The sequence below is a fragment of the Macaca thibetana genome, chromosome 19 (genome assembly GCF_024542745.1).
Source record: "Macaca thibetana thibetana isolate TM-01 chromosome 19, ASM2454274v1, whole genome shotgun sequence".
In the NCBI taxonomy this organism is placed as follows: domain Eukaryota; kingdom Metazoa; phylum Chordata; class Mammalia; order Primates; family Cercopithecidae; genus Macaca; species Macaca thibetana.
In genome coordinates this window covers 23,653,133-23,671,915 of record NC_065596.1, presented here as the reverse complement: position 1 = coordinate 23,671,915, position 18,783 = coordinate 23,653,133, and the positions used below count along the sequence as shown (strand labels likewise).

At 58.3% G+C, this 18,783-nt stretch overlaps 3 protein-coding genes across 4 annotated transcripts in view; 2 read left to right on the top strand and 1 right to left on the bottom strand.

The window, feature by feature from the left end:
• The window catches only part of RNF126 (ring finger protein 126), a 245,801-nt gene that overhangs the window by 23,493 nt on the left and 203,525 nt on the right, over window positions 1–18,783 (bottom strand). The gene's annotated exons all lie outside the window — the stretch shown is intronic.
• The window catches only part of PALM (paralemmin), a 142,470-nt gene that overhangs the window by 62,368 nt on the left and 61,319 nt on the right, over window positions 1–18,783 (top strand). The window lies entirely within an intron of this gene.
• On the top strand, window positions 11,044–17,466 carry FSTL3 (follistatin like 3). The gene is made up of 5 exons (XM_050771199.1): window positions 11,044–11,213; window positions 12,471–12,656; window positions 15,246–15,461; window positions 16,760–16,987; window positions 17,077–17,466. Exons 1-5 carry the CDS (start codon window positions 11,111–11,113, stop codon window positions 17,133–17,135), a joined length of 792 nt encoding a protein of 263 aa, XP_050627156.1. The 5' UTR covers window positions 11,044–11,110; the 3' UTR covers window positions 17,136–17,466.

Sequence of the window (18,783 nt, the reverse complement as noted above, 5' to 3'; positions counted from 1 at the left end):
AGGAGCAGTGGCTCATGCCCATAATCCCAGCACTTTGGAAGGCCGAGGCAGGTGGATCATTTGAGGTCAGGAGTTCGAGGCCAGTCTGGCCAAAACGGTGAAACCCCATCTCTGCTAAAAATACAAACAAATATAAAAAGGCCTGGTGCAGTGGCTCACGTCTGTAATCCCAGCACTTTGGGAGGCCGAGGCGGGCGGATCACCTGAAGTTGGGAGTGTGAGACAGCCTGACCAACATGGAGAAACCCTGTCTCTACTAAAAATACAAAATTAACCAGGCGTGGTGGCAGGCGCCTGTAATCCTAGCTACTTGGGAAGCTGAGGCAGGGGAATCGCTTGAACCTGGGAGGCGGAGGTTGCAGTGAGCCAAGATCACGCCATTGCACTCCTGCCTAGGCAACAAGAGCAAAACATTGTCTCATTAAAAAAAAATAAAATATGGCCGGGCGCGGTGGCTCACGCCTGTAATCCCAGCACTTTGGGAGGCCGAGGCGGGCGGATCACAAGGTCAGGAGATTGAGACCACGGTGAAACCCCGTCTCTACTAAAAATACAAAAAATGAGCCAGGCGCAGTGGCGGGCGCCTGTAGTCCCAGCTACTCGGGAGGCTGGGGCAGGAGAATGGCGTGAACCCAGGAGGCGGAGCTTGCAGTGAGCCAGGATCGCGCCACTGCACTCCAGCTTGGGCGACAGAGCAAGACTCCGTCTCAAAAAAAAATAAATAAATAAATAAATAAAAATAAAAATAAAAATAAAAATAAAAAATAAATAAATAAAATAGGCCGGGCGCGGTGGCTCAAGCCTGTAATCCCAGCACTTTGGGAGGCCGAGGCGGGTGGATCACGAGGTCAGGAGATCGAGACTATCCTGGCTAACATGGTGAAACTCCGTCTCTACTAAAAATACAAAAAACTAGCCGGGCGTGGTGGCGGGCGCCTGTAGTCTCAGCTACTTGGGAGGCTGAGGCGGGAGAATGGCGTGAACCCGGGAGGCGGAGCTTGCAGTGAGCCGAGATCACGCCACTGCACTCCAGCCTGGGAGACACAGCGAGACTCCATCTCAAAAAAAAAAAACAAAAAAAATAAAATAAAATAAAATAAAATAGCCAGGTGTGGTGGTGCCTCCATGTAATCCCAGGTGCTCAGGAGGCTGAGGCATGAAAATCACTCGAACCCAGGAGCACAGGTTGCAGTGAGCTGAGATTGCACCACTGCACTCCAGTCTGGGAGACAGAGTGAGTTAGACTCCATCTCAAAATAAATAAATAAAGTCCCCAAACACACTTGATTTTTGCCCAGCAAGACTCATGTCTGTGGTGGGAAGTCAGGGAGCCCGAACGGACGGACCGGCTGGAGACGCGGCAGAGGAACATAAATTGTGAAGATTTCATTTTAATACGGACATGTATCAGTTCCCAAATTAATACTTTTGTAATTTCTTACACCTGTCTTACTTTAATCTCTTAATCCTGTTATCTTTGTAAGCTGAGGATGTACGTCACCTCAGGACCACAGTGATAATTGTGTTAACTGTTGTAAAACGTGTGTTTGAACAATATGAAATCAGTGCACCTTGAAAAAGAACAGAATAACAGCGATTTTAGGGAACGAGGGAAGACAGCCATAAGGTCTGACTGCCTATGGGGTTGGGGCAAAAAGAGCCATATTTTTCTTCCTGCAGAGAGCCTATAAATGGACGTGCAAGTCGGGAAGATATCGCTATGTTCTTTTCCTAGCAAGGAATATTAATATTGATACCCTGGGAAAGAAATGAATTCCTTGGCAGAGGTCTACAAATGGCCACTCTGGGAATGTCCGTCTATGTGGTTGTGATGAGGACTGAGATATGCCCTGGTCTCCTGCAGTACCCTCAGGCTTACTAGGGTTGAGAAATCCCACCCTGGTACATTTGTGGTCAAACCAGTTCTCTGCTCTCGAACCCCGTTTTCTGTTGTTTGAGATGTTTATCAAGACAATACGTGCACCGCTGAACATAGACCCTTAGTAGTTTGGTTTTGCCCTTTTGTCCTGTTCCCTCAGAAGCATGTGATCTTTGTTCTGCTTTTTGCCTTTTGAAGCATGTGATCTACTCCCTGTTCTTATACCCCCTTCCCTTTTGAAACCCTTCATAAAATCTCGCTGGTTTAAGGCTCAGGTGGGCATCACGGTCCTACCAATATGTGATGTCACCCCTGGCGGCCCAGCTGTAAAATTCCTCTCTTTGTACTCTTTCTCTTTATTTCTCAGCCAGCTGACACTTATGGAAAATAGAAAGAACCTACGTTGAAATATTGGTGGCGGGGCTGGACGCGGTGTCTCACGCCTGTAATCCCAGCACATTGGAAGGCCGAGGCAGGCAGATCATGAGGTCAGGAGATCGACACCATCCTGGCTTACACGGTGAAACCCCATCTCTACTAAAAAATACAAAAAATTAGGCCAGGCGCGGTGGCTCACGCCTGTAATCCCAGCACTTTGGGAGGCCGAGGCGGGCGGATCACGAGGTCAGGAGATCGAGACCATCCTGGCTAACACGGTGAAACCCCGTCTCTACTAAAAATGCAAAAAAAATTAGCCGGGCGAGGCGGCGGGCGCCTGTAGTCCCAGCTACTCGGGAGGCTGAGGCAGGAGAATGGCGTGAACCCGGGAGGCGGAGCTTGCAGTGAGCCGAGATCGCACCATTGCACTCCAGCCTGGGCGACTAAGCGAGACTCTGTCTCAAAAAAAAAATAAATAAAATAAATAAATAAATAAATAAATAATTAGCCAAGTGTGGTGGCAGGTGCCTGTAGTCCAGCTATGCAGGAGGCTGAGGCAGGAGAATGGCATGAACCTGGGATCAAGCCGAGATCACACCACTGCACTCCAGCCTGGGTCACAGAGCGAGACTCCGTCTGAAAAAAAAAAAAAAGAAATATTGGGGGCAGGTTCCCCTGATACATGTCAGATTTCCGATCCCCAGAACCATCAGGTAATTCACCTGTGCTGTTTTCAGCTGCTACCTCTGGGTCCATTTGTTACAGCAGCAGATAGCATGCTCGTACTTCAAGCTATAATGAGTCGAGCCCAGTCAGTCTGGGTGTTTGTGGGTTTCCCAGAAGCCTCGAAGCTACAGGCGGCCCCTTCTGTCATTGGCCAGAGTGGGGTCACATGGTTGTGCCTGAACCAATGACTAGCAAGAGGAATGACTGACATCACTGTGATCTTTTTTGACCAATCAGTATTCACCTCTGGGGCTGAGGCAGGGCGCTCCCTTGTGAGAAATCTGGCTGCCTGAATCTCACACAAAATCAGGTCCCTCATCAGGGAGAGGGAACAGCCATTTATGGGGTGGGGATGCTTGGGGGCCAGCATGGAGAGATGCTGTGGGAAGAGGCCTGGACTGAGCAGGTTCAGCAGGAAGGAACCCAGGCCAATAAACCTCGACTGGTCCCATGGCCGTCGGGAGCCATGGGTGGTGTTTGAGCTGTGGAAGTACCTCTGAAGGGGGTGTTTTTTGTCTGTTTTGTTGTTTTTTTTTCTTTTTTGAGACAGTCTCACTATGTCACCCAGGCTGGAGTGCAGTGGTGTGATCTCGGCTCACCAAAACCTCTGCCTCCTGGCTTCAAGCAATTCTCCTGCCTCAGCCTCCTTAGTAGCTGGGGCTACAGGCACCTGGCACCACGCCCAGCTCATTTTTGTATTTTTAGTAGAGATGGGGTTTCACCATGTTGGCCAGGCTGGGTGTCAAACTCCTGACCTTAAGTGATTTGCCTGCCTCAGTCTCCCAAAGTGCTGGAATTACAGGCATGAGCCACCACGCCTGGCCGTTTTGTTTTTTGAGATGAAGTCTCACTGTCGCCCAGGCTGGAGTGCAGTGGTGTGATCTTGGCTCACTGCAGCCTCCGCCTCCCAGGTTCAAGTGATTCTCCCGCCTCAGCCTCCTGAGTAGCTGGGATTACAGGCGTGCACCACCACGCCCGGCTAATTTTTTTGTATTTTTAGTAGAGAAAGGGTTTCACCATGTTGGCCAGGCTGGTCTCAAACTCCTGACCTCAAATGATCCGCCCACCTCAGCCTCCCAAAGTGCTGGAATGACAGACATGAGCCACCGCACTCGGCCAGTGGGGTTGCTTTAGGCCCCGGCTCACACCGCACCCTGCCGATGGGGACATTTTAGGACTCAGCTCACTTCCCAGAGTTCCCACACCACCCACCAGGCCAGATCTTCAGGCCTGAGCCGTGGTTATCAGCATCACAGGCTCCAGAGAGGCCAGCAAGGCTTTGCTTCTTGGAGCCCAGGGGTTGGCAAGTTCTAGCTCAGAGGCTGCAGACAATGGACAATAAGGCAATGCCAAGTATCTTCAGGCTCAGTAAGGTGGGACCGGGTGTCCCTGAGTGTTCTGTACCAAGCCACGATCCACATCCCATCCTGGAGGCCGAAGGTGGTAGAGCAAAGTGACCCCCCCTAGAGCCCCACAGAACCTGCTGCTCTGGGTCCTAAAGGCTCCCCTTGAATAAATGCAAACCTACTAATTGCAAAGGTGGTTATTATTATCAGCTCCAAGGGACAGAAACTTGCTTTAAACTGGCTTTGTCTCCCTGTGGAGGAGGAGTTCAGGCACAGCTGGATCCAGCGACCTCCAGTGTCACTGAGAATTGTTGCTGTCCCTTTTGGCTCTGTGGCCCACGGGGCTGGCCTCTCCCTAGTCATCAGAAAGAGCCACTTGCAACTTCAGGCTCACACCCTTCCAGCCCCAGCAGGAAGCAGGTGTCCCTGTCCCTCTCCCAGCAAAATTCCAGGGCTGTTGGCCAGGCATGGTGGCTCACACCTGTAATCCCAGCACTTTGGGAGACTGAGGCAGGCAGATCATAAGATTAGGAGTTCGAGACCAGCCTGGCCAATACGGTGAAACCCCATCTCTACTAAAAATACAAAAATTAGCCAGACGTGGTGGCGTACACCTATAGTCCCAGCTACTCGGAAGGCTAAGGCAGAAGAATAGATTGAACCTGGGAGGCGGAGGTTGCAGTGAGCTGAGATCATGCCACTGCACTCCAGCCTGGGCAACAGAGTGAGACTCCGCCTTGAAAAAAAAAAAAATCCAGGGCTAACTCGTCCTGGTGGTTTTGTTTTGTTTTGTTTTTTCTTTTTCTTTCTTTCTTTTTTTTTGAGATGGAGTCTCGCTCTGTCACCCAGGCTGGAGTGCAGTGGCGTGATCTCACTGCAAGCTCCGCCTCCTGGGTTCAAGCGATTCTCCCGCCTCAGCCTCCTGAGTAGCTGGGACTACAGGCATGTGCCACCACGCCCGGTTAATTTTTGTATTTTAGTAGACACTGGGTTTCACCATGTTGGCCAGGGCGGTCTCGAACTCCTGATCTCAAGTGATCTGCCCGCCTCAGCCTCCCTAAGTGCTGGGATTATAGGCGTGAGCCACCGCACCCAGCCTGGTTTTCTGAGTGTCAGAGAAGCCTCACTCACTGGCTGGGCGTGCACAGGTGTCCACTCCTGGGGTCCCTTGTGCTGGGATGATTGGAGATGATTCCCCAGAGGAAAATACGGTGCTGGGAGCAGAAGGGGGGAACCAGCCCTGGGCCGGCCCTCGTCGTGCATGGGAGGTACACGGGTCCTGGAAGCTTGTGAACTCGGTGCTGACCCTAGTCCTGACTCTGCAGGGCTGTGTGACTCCAAGAAAGTCACTTCCCACCCTCCAACCTCATTTGCCGCCTATAAATGGGGTGCCTGCCTCACAGCCTCCCGGCAAGCAGCAAAGGGGACTCACCATGCTCCCGTCCTGGGCGAGCATCTATTAACTAGGTGATTAACAGGAATCCACGCATGCGTGCTGTGGCCCTACTGTGCGCCCGGTACTGTCCACATCCCACCTGGAACCTGTAGCACTGGGGTCTGTGCCCATTTTACAGATAAGAAAACAGGCATAGGCCGGGTGCGGTGACTCACGCCTGTAATCCCAGCAATTTGGGAGGCCAAGGCGGCTGGATCACCTGAGGTCAGGAGTTCGAGACCAGCCTGGCCAACATGGTGAAACCCCGTCTCTACTAAAAATACAAAAAATTAGCTGGGTCCGGTGGTGCATGCCTGTAATCCCAGCTACTCGGGAGGCTGAGGCACGAGAATTGTTTGAACCCAGGAGGCAGATGTTGCAGTGAGCCGAGGTCGCACCACTGCACTCCAGCCTTGGCAACAAGAGCAAAACTCTGTCTCAAAAAAAAAAAAGAAAAGAAAAAGAAAAGAAAACAAGCATAGAAGGGTCTCCGGGCCTGGCACACAGTGGGCACCCATAGTTGCTATAACAAATCTGTACAAACTTCCTGGTTTAAAGCAACACACGGGCGGGGTGTGGTGTCTCACACCTGTAATCCCAGCACTTTGTGAGGCCAAGGTGGGCAGATCACCTGAGGTCAGGAGTTTGAGACCAGCCTGGCCAATATGGCAAAATCCCATCTCTATTAAAAAAAAAAAAAAAAAAAAAAAAAAAAAAAATTAGCCGGGTGCAGTGGGAGGCGCCTGTAATCCCAGTTAATCGGGAGGCTGAGGTTGCAGTGAGCCGAGATCCCACCTCTGCACTCCAGCCTGGACGACAGAGTGAGGCCCTGTCTCAAAAAGATAAAAATGGCCGGGTGTTGTACTAAAAATACAAAAATTAGCCAGGCGTGGTGGTGGGCACCTGTAATCTGAGCTACTTGGGAGGCTGAGGCAGGAGAATCGCTTGAATCTGGGAGGTGGAGGTTGCAGTGAGCCGAGATCACGCTACTGCATTCCAGCCTGGGTGACAGAGTAAAGACTGTCTCAAATAAATAATAAATAAAATAAAAATAATAAATAGCCGGGCATGGTGGCTCACGCCTGTAATCCCAGCACTTTGGGAGGCTGAGGCAGGCGGATCACAAGGTCAGGAGATTGAGACCATCCCGGCCAACACGGTGAAACCCTGTCTCTACTAAAAACACAAAAAATTAGCCGGGCGTGGTGGCGGCGCCTGTAGTCCCAGCTACTCAGGAGGCTGAGGCAGGAGAATGGTGTGAACCCGGGAGGCGGAGCTTGCAGTGAGCCGAGATCGTGCCACTGCACTCCAGCCTGGGCAACAGAGCCAGACCCCGTCTCAAAAATAATAATAATAATAATAATAATAGGCCGGGCGGAGTGGCTCACGCCTGTAATCCCAGCACTTTGGGAGGCCGAGGTGGGCGGATCACAAGGTCAGGAGATCGAGACCCCGGTGAAACCCCGTCTCTACTAAAAAAAAAATACAAAAAAAAATTAGCCAGGCGCGGTGGTGGGCGCCTGTAGTCCCAGCTACTCAGGAGGCTGAGGCAGGAGAATGATGTGAACCCGGGAGGCGGAGCTTGCAGTGAGCCGAGATTGCGCCACTGCACTCCAGCCTGGGCAACAGAGCCAGACTCTGTCTCAAAAAATAATAATAATAATAATAATAAATAAGTGAAACACACAATTTTTTCTCTTGCACAAGTTCTGAAGGTCAGTAGTCCCACATGGGGGCCGGGCGCGGTGGCTCACGCCTGTAGTCCCAGCACTTTGGGAGGCCGAGGCGGGTGGATCACCTGAGGTCAGGAGTTCAAGACCAGCCTGGCCAACACAGTGAAACCCCGTCTCTACTAAGAATACAAAAATTAGCTAATATGGTGACGGGCGCCTGTAATTCCAGCTACTCGGGAAACTGAGGCAGAAGGATCGCTTGAACCCGGCGGGGCGGAGGTTGCAGTGAGCCGAGATCGCGCCATTGCACTCCAGCCTGGGCGACAGAACGAGACGACGTCTCAAAAAAAAAATAAAAAAGAAGTTCCACACGGGTCTTGCTGGGGGAAGATCGAGGTGCTGGCAGAGCCGCGTTCCTTCTGGCAGCTCCAAGGAGAATCTGCGCCTTTCCAGGCTCCTAGAGGCCGCCCACATTCCCTGGCTCGAGCCCCCTTCCTCCATCTCCGAATCCCGCAATGGCAGCCAAGTCCTTCTCTTATCCCATCTCTAACCATAGAGGGCAGGCGTCTCCTTTTCTTTCTTTTTATTTTTATTTTTGAGATGGAGTCTCACTGTGTTGCCCAGGCTGGAGCACGATCTCAGCTCACTGCAACCTCCGCCTCCCGGGTTCAAGCGATTCTCCCGCTTCAGCCTCCCAAGTAGCTGGGATTACAGGCACACGCCGCCATGCCCACCTTTTTCTTTTTTGTATGTTTAGTAGAGACAGGGTTTTACCATGTTGGCTAGTCTAGTCTCGAACTCCTGACCTCAAGTGATCTGCCCATCTCAGCCTCCTAATGTGCTGGATTCCACCGCGCCCAGCCAGGCATCTCCTCTTCTACGGACGCTTCAAGGACAGTGGGCCATCTGTATAACCCAGGATGAGCCCCTGTGTGAAAGTCCTCAACTCAGTCCCCCCTGCAGAGCCCCTTTGGCCGGGGACGGTGGGACACCCATAGGTTCCAGGGATGAGGGCCCCGTGGTCTCTGGGGCCGCCGTTCTGCTGACCACCCCCAATTGCACTTCCACTCACTCACAGCACAAGCGTCTGTTTCCAGCGCACACCCCTGCCGTTCCAACCAACGTTCGTCTCAACCTCAACATCCTTTCCTCTGGGAAGCCTTCCTCAGTCTCCCCCAGGCCTGGGTGTGGCCTGGGCACCTCTGCTATCTGGGCATCCTCTACCACAGAACAACACTGGATTGTTACTGTTTTTTTTTTTTTTTTTTTTTTTTTTTTTTTTGAGACGGAGTCTGGCTCTGTCGCCCGGGCTGGAGTGCAGTGGCCGGATCTCAGCTCACTGCAAGCTCCGCCCCCCGGGTTTACGCCATTCTCCGGCCTCAGCCTCCCGAGTAGCTGGGACTACAGGCGCCCGCCGCCTCGCCCGGCTAGTTTTTTGTATTTTTTAGTAGAGACGGGGTTTCACCGTGTTCGCCAGGATGGTCTCGATCTCCTGACCTCGTGATCCGCCCGTCTCGGCCTCCCAAAGTGCTGGGATTACAGGCTTGAGCCACCGCGCCCGGCCGATTGTTACTGTTTACCTGTCAGGATTTACCTCGAGGGAGACAGCAGCCTGGGGGGGTGAGCAGAGGCCACGGCACCCACGGTGGGTGTCTGAGCCAGGGAGAAGTATAATGGCAGCTGGGGTACGAAGTGGCCACGGAGGCCAGGCTGCGGGTGGAGGTCCTAGGATGAGCCTCGGGGCTGGGTAGGGTAGGGAGAGGGGCAGGGCCGGGAGGTCGTCACTGGGGTCTCAGGAGGAGGCAGTGCCCCAGAAAAGGCCAGTGACCTGTTTGAGGTCACCCCACAGAGCCTCTGGGTTAGGGAGGAAGACAGAGCCGGGAGCAGGAGGCCACTGGCAGCTGGCCTCGGTTTCCCCGGAGAGGGCCGGAACCCACGCCAGCCAGACAATGACCCTTTGATTCGCACAGCCCAGGCCGGAGTGGCTGAGCCACAGCGGGGTCAGGTCTTGGCCAAGGTCACACTGTCCAGCCCCCGCACACCCTCAGTGAGAACACAGGGTCCTGTCCCTGCCCCACTCCCCAACCCGGGGAGATTCCCAGGGGAATGCCAGAGGCCAAGGCCAGGTCAAGACGGCGGGGTGTCCCCCTCACGGCCACTAGGGCAGGAACTTGGACCCTGGCCACTGGCTGCGAGGGGACACAGTCAGGCTGGGCAGCTGAGGTGGAGGAAAGGGTACAGGTGCGTTGTCCGTGGGCGCAGGTCTCACTTACGCCAGAGAAGGGGCTGTGCCGTGGGGCTGCTGGACGCCTCCGTTTCCACACCTGGGGGGCGGGCAACGCCGGAACAGCCAGCGGCCAGACACAGGCATCCCCAGGAGACACCCAACTGCTCTCCATCTCCTCAACCTTCTTTATTTTCCTGAAAGCATTTACCAGTCTTTGAAGTTACAGATTAATTTGTCTCTGCATTTTGCTGTCTATGGCCCCTCCAAACCAGGAGCTCGGTGAGTGTGTGATGGGGTCTGCCTTGGTCACCACGGCACCCCAGCACCCTGCAGGGCCCCTCTGGCCAACAAGAGATGTTCACTGATGGTTCCTTAGAAGCGGGAACAGAGGGGCTCCGCAGAACCCTTGAGCTCCCCACGGGTGCCCTGACAGATCCGGAGGCCTCCACCGCAGCATCAGCTCCCAAGTAGGAAATGTGTCTGGCTGCAGCAAAGCCCCCCGGGCACAGCGCCTCCGGGCCCACGCAGATGTCGCTGTCATAAATAGTGGGAAACGCCTCTGCTGGAAACAGTGTTTGAAACAGTGTTTGCTGAATCTCGGAGGGAGAGGAAAAAACCTAGTAAACATTCTTGTTGATATGACCTGGGGGAACCTTCCCAAAGGCTTGGAAGGCTGTTGGGGGCAGAGTTGCCCAGGGGCCCAGGACAAAGGCCTGGCGTGCACGCACACACGCACACACACAGACAGTGGCCTCCCTGGGGGCCTTGGCTGGGCGAGGCCTGCTGTTGTCCACGATGCTGGAAGGAGCTGTGTCTCTGGGTCTGTCCCGGCCGCACCCCGTTCTGTCCCACACCCAACCTCTCCCCACCCACAGGCCGGCTCCAGCGGCCAGGTGGACGGGTGGGCGGCCTGCGCCATGAGCAGGGAACCATATCCAGCTGAGGTTTTGGGTGTGTGGGGCAGGTCGGGACCAAGGAGGCCGGGTTGGGGGGCTCAGACTATGAAAGTGACCACATGCAAATCACAGAAACGGGGTGCAGGGATCCACAGACGTGCTCCTCGTGGGTCCCCGCTAGCTCACCACCACCCCTGCAACTGAAGATCCCCACACCCCCTTTGACTCCTGGAGACCGCCCCTCCATCCACCCAAAAGGCTGCCACCACCTCGAACCCACACCCCGGTCCCAGTTCCGCCCTGGGTCCAGCCACATCTCCCCAGATGCATTCTCTGGCTCCGGGAGGGGACCCGGGCGCGCGCCCCCAGCTGCCCCCCGCAGCGGCCGGGCCCGGCGCCTGCCCACCCCGCGCGGGACACGGCCTCGCCCCCGCCACTCCCGCGCCGCGCCCCGCCCCGTGCCCCGCCCCGCCCGCGGCCCGCGGGACCTTTATAGGGAGCGCCGGCCGCGCGCTGGGAAGTCGGTGCCGCTGCCGTCTCTGCGTTCGCCATGCGTCCCGGGGCGCCAGGGCCACTCTGGCCTCTGCCCTGGGGGGCCCTGGCTTGGGCCGTGGGCTTCGTGGGCTCCATGGGCTCGGGGGATCCCGCGCCCGGTGAGTGGGGCGGCCAGAGGGGCGGGCGGGGCGGGCCACCCACGTGGGGCTGCCCGGAATGCGGCCGGGGGGACGTCGGGGGGCGCGGCGGCGGTGGGGGCGAGGGCGGTGTCCGGCGCAAGCTGGAGCTGGGAGGGTCTGAAGGGGGGTCACCAGGAGGTCAGCAGAGCAGAGGTTCCTAATCACAATGACCGCTGACATTTATTGAGCGCTTAGTGTCTACCTCTCCCCTCCCTGAACCCGTGCCATCCCAGTAGTGCCGGAGCTCTCTTCATCTCTGTCTTCCAGATGGGGAAACTGAGGCTCAGGGTCACACAGACCGTAGGCGGCAAAGCCAGGGTTCTAGCCGCGACCGTCTGGGTCGATTCTGGTGCCCTGAGAGGCAGCGCTGGGTGTCTGGAGCCAGGCCCTCCAGCTGGGGCTGAGAGCTTCCCCGGGTCCTGGGTAGACCAGGCATGGAGACTCACACCTGGGACTTGCCGGGAGGCGCCAGGCAGGAGACGGCCCCACTCCTGGCCTCAGTTTCCCCTATGATGGGTGCCAAGGTGCTGCATTCCCCAAACTGGTCCCTGGCAGTGTCTGTGAACCACCGAGTACTCTGGGAAGGGGGCTGTGGCCGTTCCTGCCCCCAGGGACAGGGGAAGAAACTGGGGGCTCTCTGGCTCCCCACCCCCCATCCCTGCAGCCCCACCCCACCCCAGCCCCGCGCCAAAGGGAGGGCAGAGCCCCCTCCCCGAAGGCCACGTCCCTGGGGAGACAGTGAGCTCATGCAAGGGGAATGTTCCCAAGTTGGAGTGAGTAAGAGGCGGGCCAGGCGGTGGGGGGGCTGCCAGGCGCGGGGCTCCACGTGCCCTCGCCCTCGGGTGCTGTCTAGACAGAGGGCAGAGGCGGGAGAAGCGGTTCCAGGGCCCACTGACCCTGACATGCCCAGTGCCTGGCGTTGGGTGGTGTTTGACGGGTTGGGCAGGGTGCCAGCCCCCAGCCTGGGGGCTCGGAGGGAACGATGGGGGACCTCCTGGGATGGGTGAGGGTTGGTGGTGAGGGTGTTGGGGGGGGCATAGAGCTAGAGGGGAGGAGGTATCTCCAGGGACCTGGAGCCAGGGTGGGGACCCCCATGTGGTTTTCTGCCCCTCTTCCTGGGTTGGGGTAGATCATCCCGTGCGTAACTACTGAGCACCACCTGCATGCATCTGTGGGCGGGCCAGAAGCTGGGTGTCAGGAGTGGCCCAGGAGAGCACCCCGTCCCCTGGCCCGCAGGTGGTGTTTGTTGGCTCCAGCAGGGCCAGGAGGCCACCTGCAGCCTGGTGCTCCGGACTGACGTCACCCGGGCCGAGTGCTGTGCCTCCGGCAGCATTGACACCGCCTGGTCCAACCTCACTCACCCGGGGAACAAGATCAACCTCCTTGGCTTCTTGGGCCTTGTCCACTGCCTTCCCTGCAAAGGTGAGACCCCAGGCCAGAAGCAGGGCAGGCATCTCAGCTCAGGACCAGCCAAAAACAGTCACGGTGGTCGAGGGCAAAACACGCGGGGCTGAGCCTGTCACAGGGGTTGCAGGGGGGGATCCTGGTCTCAGAGAGGGACTGGGGGCACCTCCCAGTTCCCAGGCTTCAGTCTCTTGCAGTTTAGGACTCAGGAAGAGGCCCTGAGGACTCCCCACGTGGCTGAGCCTTTGCTGGGGCTGAGCTCTCTGCCTGGGTGGCTCTTCGATAAATGTCTGGCTTACACCTAGCTCCTGGGAAGGTGGGTTTGCCATTCTGGCCTGTGACCCCAAATGTCCACACCAGGGACCTTCACTGCAGACTCCAGGGTCTGTGGTGGGGTTACAGCTGCATGATTAACAAGCATTTGCCTCGGGACCCAGTTTTTTTTTTTTTTTTTTTTGAGATGGAGTTTCATTCTTGTTGCCTAGGCGGGAGTGAAATGGCACGACCTCGGCTCACCGCAACCTCCACCCCCCAGGTTCAAGCGATTCTCCTGCCTCAGCCTCCCTAGTAGCTGGGATTATAGGCGTGCGCCACCACACCCGGCTAATTTTTTGTATTTTTAGTAGAGACGGGGTTTCTCCATGTTGGTCAGGCTGGTCTCAAACGCCCGACCTCAGGTGATCTGCCTGCCTCGGCCTCCCAAAGTGCTGGATTACAGGCGTGAGCCACCGCGCCCAGCCACTCGGGACCCTCTTCTGAGACAATGCCTTCCCCATCAAACTAGGGGCTCTTGGGTGGCAGAGAACGAATGAATGAGTTAAGATATACTCTCCGCACTGGAGGATGAATTTTTTTTTTTTTTTTTTTTTTTTTTTTTTTTTTAAGACAGAGCCTTGCTCTGTCACCCAGGCTGGAGTGCAGTGGTGCGATCTCGGCTCACTGCAACCTCGGCCTCCTGGGTTCAAGCGATTCTCTTTCCGCAGCCTCCTCAGTGGCTGGGACTACAGGTGTGCGCTGCCACGCCTGGCTAAGTTTTATATTTTTGGTAGAGACGGGGTTTCATCACATTGGCCAGGCTGGTCTCAAACTCCTGACCTCAAGTGATCTGCCAGCCTTGGCCTCCCAAAGTGCTGGGATTACAGGCATGAGCCACCATGCCTTTGTTGGGGCACAACTTGAAGGAGGTGGGCATTAGAGCTGGGGTGTTGGGGGATGTCTAGGAGTTTGCCAGATGGAGTCAGTATGGGAGTGGGGATCAGGAGAGAACATGGCTTGAGGTTAGGTCCTGGTGGGTGGGGTGAGTCAGAGGAGCCAGGGGGAGGCTGGAGCTGAGGGGTGCAGACCCGAAGGCCAGGCTGAGGAACTCTGTTGGCCTCTGAGATGTGATTAATCCCAGATCAGCCTGGCTGGGTGGTCCTGAACTCATTGCCACATACCCCTGGCTCCCTCCAGACCCCCCTCTGGCTTCTGGGAGAAGGACAGACTTCAAAAAGTGCCTGGCCTGGGCTCGAGACGGCCCAGGACCCCCCGCCCCCAACCTCATCTGGCCGCCCTGGGGACGGGAACTCAGGCCCCCTTCCGTTCTCGCTTGTATGAAAGCCATCCTGGCCAAGCATTTCCAGATGTGCCTGTGAGCCGCTGTGCGGGGGCCGCCCAGGTGCGGCCCACATGCCCTGCAGGGCTGCGTGGGGGGGCGCTGGCCATCCTCTAAGGAGTGCCTGACTGCCTTGTAAGTGGGGCTCCCCCGTCAGCCCCGCTTTACACACAGAGAAACTGAGGCTGACACATAAACAACAGCTGTGTTCAGAGGCCCCACCAGACCCACAGACAACAGAAAGGGGATCGGTCATCTGGGTCCTGCTGCAGCTTTCAAGCTGAGGTGCTTGGGTCCCCTGCACTCACAGCTGCGACCCGGCCTCAGTTTCCCCATCTGTAAAATGATGACTTGGGAGGATGTAATGAGCCTAGGTGGCGATGAACATCACATGAAAAGCGGGGGCGGGGACCCCAGAGAGAGTTTCCCTAGCAGGACCTCAGTATCCCTGCCTGAGCAGTGGGGCTGCGGGGCAACTCCTGGTTCAGAGGCCTAGGGCTGTGGGCGGCCCCCTCCCCTGGAATCGCTCCCCAGGCCAGGAGGGGTGTCCAGAGCCCCGCCCTCCCCGACGCCTCCTGGGGAAGATTCCGGCAGCCCCAGACTCGCAGCCCCAGACTCGCGCCTGGCAAGGGCGGAACACCCCAGGCTGACGCAGCTGGGGCCCCTCCGGCCTTCCCAGAAAAGCGCGTGCATCGGGGGCACACGTCAGCCAGCTACAAGGAGGAGCGGCCCGAGGCTGCGTAGCTCCGCCGGACCCCGATTCCGGGCAGAGACCCCGCGGCCTGCGCGCACCGAGCCCAGCCCCCGCCCCCAGCCCCACCGGTCCCGCGCCCCGACCCGTAGCCCTGCCCCTGGGAACCCGAACGCCCCGACTCCGACTGACCCTGACCTGGGACGGCGCCCCCGCCTCCGCCCTGCAGAGGGGGCGCAGGGAGGGGTCCCGAGGCCTTCGCGCGGCCCCACGCCCGGGAACCTCCCATGCCCGGCCCCACGCGCGTGTCCTGTGTCCGCAGATTCGTGCGACGGCGTGGAGTGCGGCCCGGGCAAGGCGTGCCGCATGCTGGGGGGCCGCCCGCGCTGCGAGTGCGCGCCCGACTGCTCTGGGCTCCCGGCGCGGCTGCAGGTCTGCGGCTCAGACGGCGCCACCTACCGCGACGAGTGCGAGCTGCGAGCCGCGCGCTGCCGCGGCCACCCGGACCTGCGCGTCATGTACCGGGGCCGCTGCCGCAGTACGTGGGGGCGGGGTCTGTGGAGGGGCGGGCCTGGGGCGGGGCGGGCCTGGGGCGGGGCGGGACCTACCAGACCTGCGCGTCACGTATCGAGGCTGCTGCCGCAGTACGTGGGGGCGGGGCCTGGGGCGGGGCCACCCGGACCTGAGCGTCACGTTACGGAGCTGCTGCTGCAATGCGTGAGGGCGAGGCCTACGTGACGGCCCGGCCTCTGGGGGCGGGGCCTGCTGGAGGGGCGGGGCCGCTGCCGCAGTACGTGGGGGCGGGGCCTCCAGCCCACTATATGTCACGTGGGTCGCGGTGGGGCCTAATTAAGGGCGCGTTTACACTTCCGAGGGAGTATTACGGGGTGGGGTCTTTTGTAGGGTTGGGATTTGGAAAGTAGTGGGCCTCTGGGGCTCACATTGGGCGAGAGGTATGTGGCATGGTCAGAGCGGGAGTGTGACGCAGCGAGGGGCTTGTGGGTGTAACCAGAAGGGCATGATGGAACCAGGGGGTGAGACTTTGGGTCATGGAAGGGGCGGGGCTCTTGACTGGGGCGTGGTTCCTGGGTGGAGATGGGCGGGGATTTGTGGGTGGAGCTTGGGTGGGCGGCCCCGCAGTCGCGGAGGGGCGGGGCTTTGGATAACAAGGGTGAGGGCTTACGAGGAGGTGTGGCTCCTGGGTACAATGGGAGGGGCAAGGCTTGTGGGTGGAGCCTGAGGGGGTTGGTTGGGCTCGTGGAGGGGCGGGGCTTTGTGGGTGGTAGGAGGGTGGGGCTTATGGCTAAAGCAAGAGGTGGGGCTTCTGGAAGGGGAGAGACTCCTGGGTAGAATCGGAGGGGCAGGGCTTGTGAGTTCTATGGGGGGTTGGACTTTGGACTTCTGGGTAACAAGGGGCGAGGCTCGTGGGAGGAGCAGGGTTTCTGGGTGGAGCCTGATTGTGGGCGGGGCTTTGTGGTGGTAAGGGGGTGGGGCTTATGGCTAATGTAAGGGGTGGGGCTTCTGGAAGGGGAGTGACTTCTGGGTACAATCGGGGGTTGGGGCTTGTGGGAGCTTTAGGGGGTGGGACTTTTGGGTAACGTAAGGGGCGGGGTTCCTGGAAGGGGTGTGGCTCCTGGGTACAATTGGAGGGGCAGGGCTTGTGGGTGGAGCTCAAGGGGTGGGATGGAGAGGGGGGCTCATGGGGAGGTGCGGGGGGCTTGTGTCCTACCAGAGGGTTTTCTCAACTTGGGGGTTAAGGGCAGGTCTTGGGGCCAAGAGCCCTGCGGGGTTCTCAGCGAGATGTCTCCTGAACTGTCCCTGGCACCCGGCCTGCAGAGTCCTGTGAGCGCGTGGTGTGCCCGCGGCCACAGTCGTGCGTCGTGGACCAGACGGGCAGCGCCCACTGCGTGGTGTGTCGGGCGGCGCCCTGCCCTGTGCCCTCCAGCCCCGGCCAGGAGCTTTGCGGCAACAACAACGTCACCTACATCTCCTCGTGCCACCTGCGCCAGGCCACCTGCTTCCTGGGCCGCTCCATCGGTGTGCGCCACGCGGGCAGCTGCGCAGGTGCAAACGCAGGGCGAGGGCACAGACCTGTCCTGGGGGCCGGAGAACCCCCTGCCCTGCGCCCTCAATGCTCTTATCCACCCTTGCAGGCACCCCTGAGGAGCCGCCAGATGGTGAGTCGGAGGAAGAGGAAGAGAACTTCGTGTGAGCCTGCAGGACAGGCCTGGGCCTGGTGCCCGAGGCCGCCCCCCACCCCGTTATTTATTGCCACAGCAGAGTCTAATTTATATCCCACGGACACTCCCTAGGGCCTGGATTCGGACCACTTGGGGATCCCAGAACCCCCCTGGAAGGACTGAGGAAAGGAGGCCTGGGGGCCGGCTGGTGGGTGGGGTAGACCTGCATTCCGGACACCGAGCGCCTGATTTAGGGCCTTTCTCTAAGAAGCTCCAGCCCCTACCCTAAGACCTATTGCTGGGGAGGACTCCACACTTCTGCTCTGCTCATTTGGGGATAAACCTGTTAATTATTGCTACCATTAAGAGGGCTGGGCATTCCCTGCTGGTAATTCCTGAAGAGGCATGACTGCTTTTCTCAGCCCCAACCATCCTAGAACAGGGGCCTTGGGCTTAGGCCAGGAGGAGCAGAGGAGGTCTAGCCTGGGTGAGTACGGAAGGTCTAGCCTGGGTGAGTACGGAGGGTCTAGCCTGGGTGTGTAAGGAGGGTCTAGCCTGGGTGAGTACGGAGGGTCTAGCCTGGGTGAGTACGGAGGGTCTAGCCTGGGTGAGTACGGAGGGTCTAGCCTGGGTGTGTAAGGAGGGTCTAGCCTGGGTGTGTACAGAGGGTCTAGCCTGGGTGAGTACGGAGGGTCTAGCCTGGGTGTGTACGGAGGGTCTAGCCTGGGTGTGTACGGAGGGTCTAGCCTGGGTGAGTACGGAGGGTCTAGCCTGGGTGTGTACGGAGGGTCTAGCCTCGGTGTGTACGGAGGGTCTAGCCTGGGTGAGTACGGAGGGTCTAGCCTCGGTGAGTACGGAGGGTCTAGCCTGGGTGTGTACGGAGGGTCTAGCCTGGGTGAGTACGGAGGGTCTAGCCTGGGTGAGTACGGAGGGTCTAGCCTGGGTGTAAGGAGGGTCTAGCCTGGGTGTAAGGAGGGTCTAGCCTGGGTGTGTACGGAGGGTCTAGCCTGGGTGAGTATGGAGGGTCTAGCCTGGGTGTGTACGGAGGGTCTAGCCTGGGTGAGTACGGAGGGTCTAGCCTGGATGTGTAAGGAGGGTCTAGCCTGGGTGTAAGGAGGGTCTAGCCTGGGTGTGTTCGGAGGGTCTAGTCTGAGTGCTTGTGGGGACCTCAGAACACTGTGACCTCAGTCCAGCAAGCCAGGCCCTTCATGAAGGCCAAGAAGGCTGCCACTGTTCCCTGCCAGCCCAAGAACTCCAGGTTCCCCACTGCCTCTGTATGCCCCTTCCCATCCTGCGAAGGCCGTTGAGAAATGCCCAGTGTGACCCATGGGAAAGGGCACGGCCTGTCCTCCTGACACGGGCCGTGCTCAGCCACAGAACTGCCCAGCGCCTCCCCTGCTGCCGTCCACGGTCAGTTCCCTAGGCGACATCACATGGTCTCAGGCATGCGGCAGCCAGCGGCAGCTCAGTGCAGGGCACTGTGTCCAGCGGAGCCCAGTCCACTTTGGGGGGACTCCGGCAGGGACCACGGACCCCTGCTCACCCACTGGCCCCGAGGGGGGTGTAGACACCAAGACTCACGGATGTGTGACATCTGGAGTCCTGGAGCCGGGTGTCCCAGCAGCACCACTAGGTGCCTGCTGCCTCCACAGTGGGGTTCACACCCAGAGCTTCTCGGTC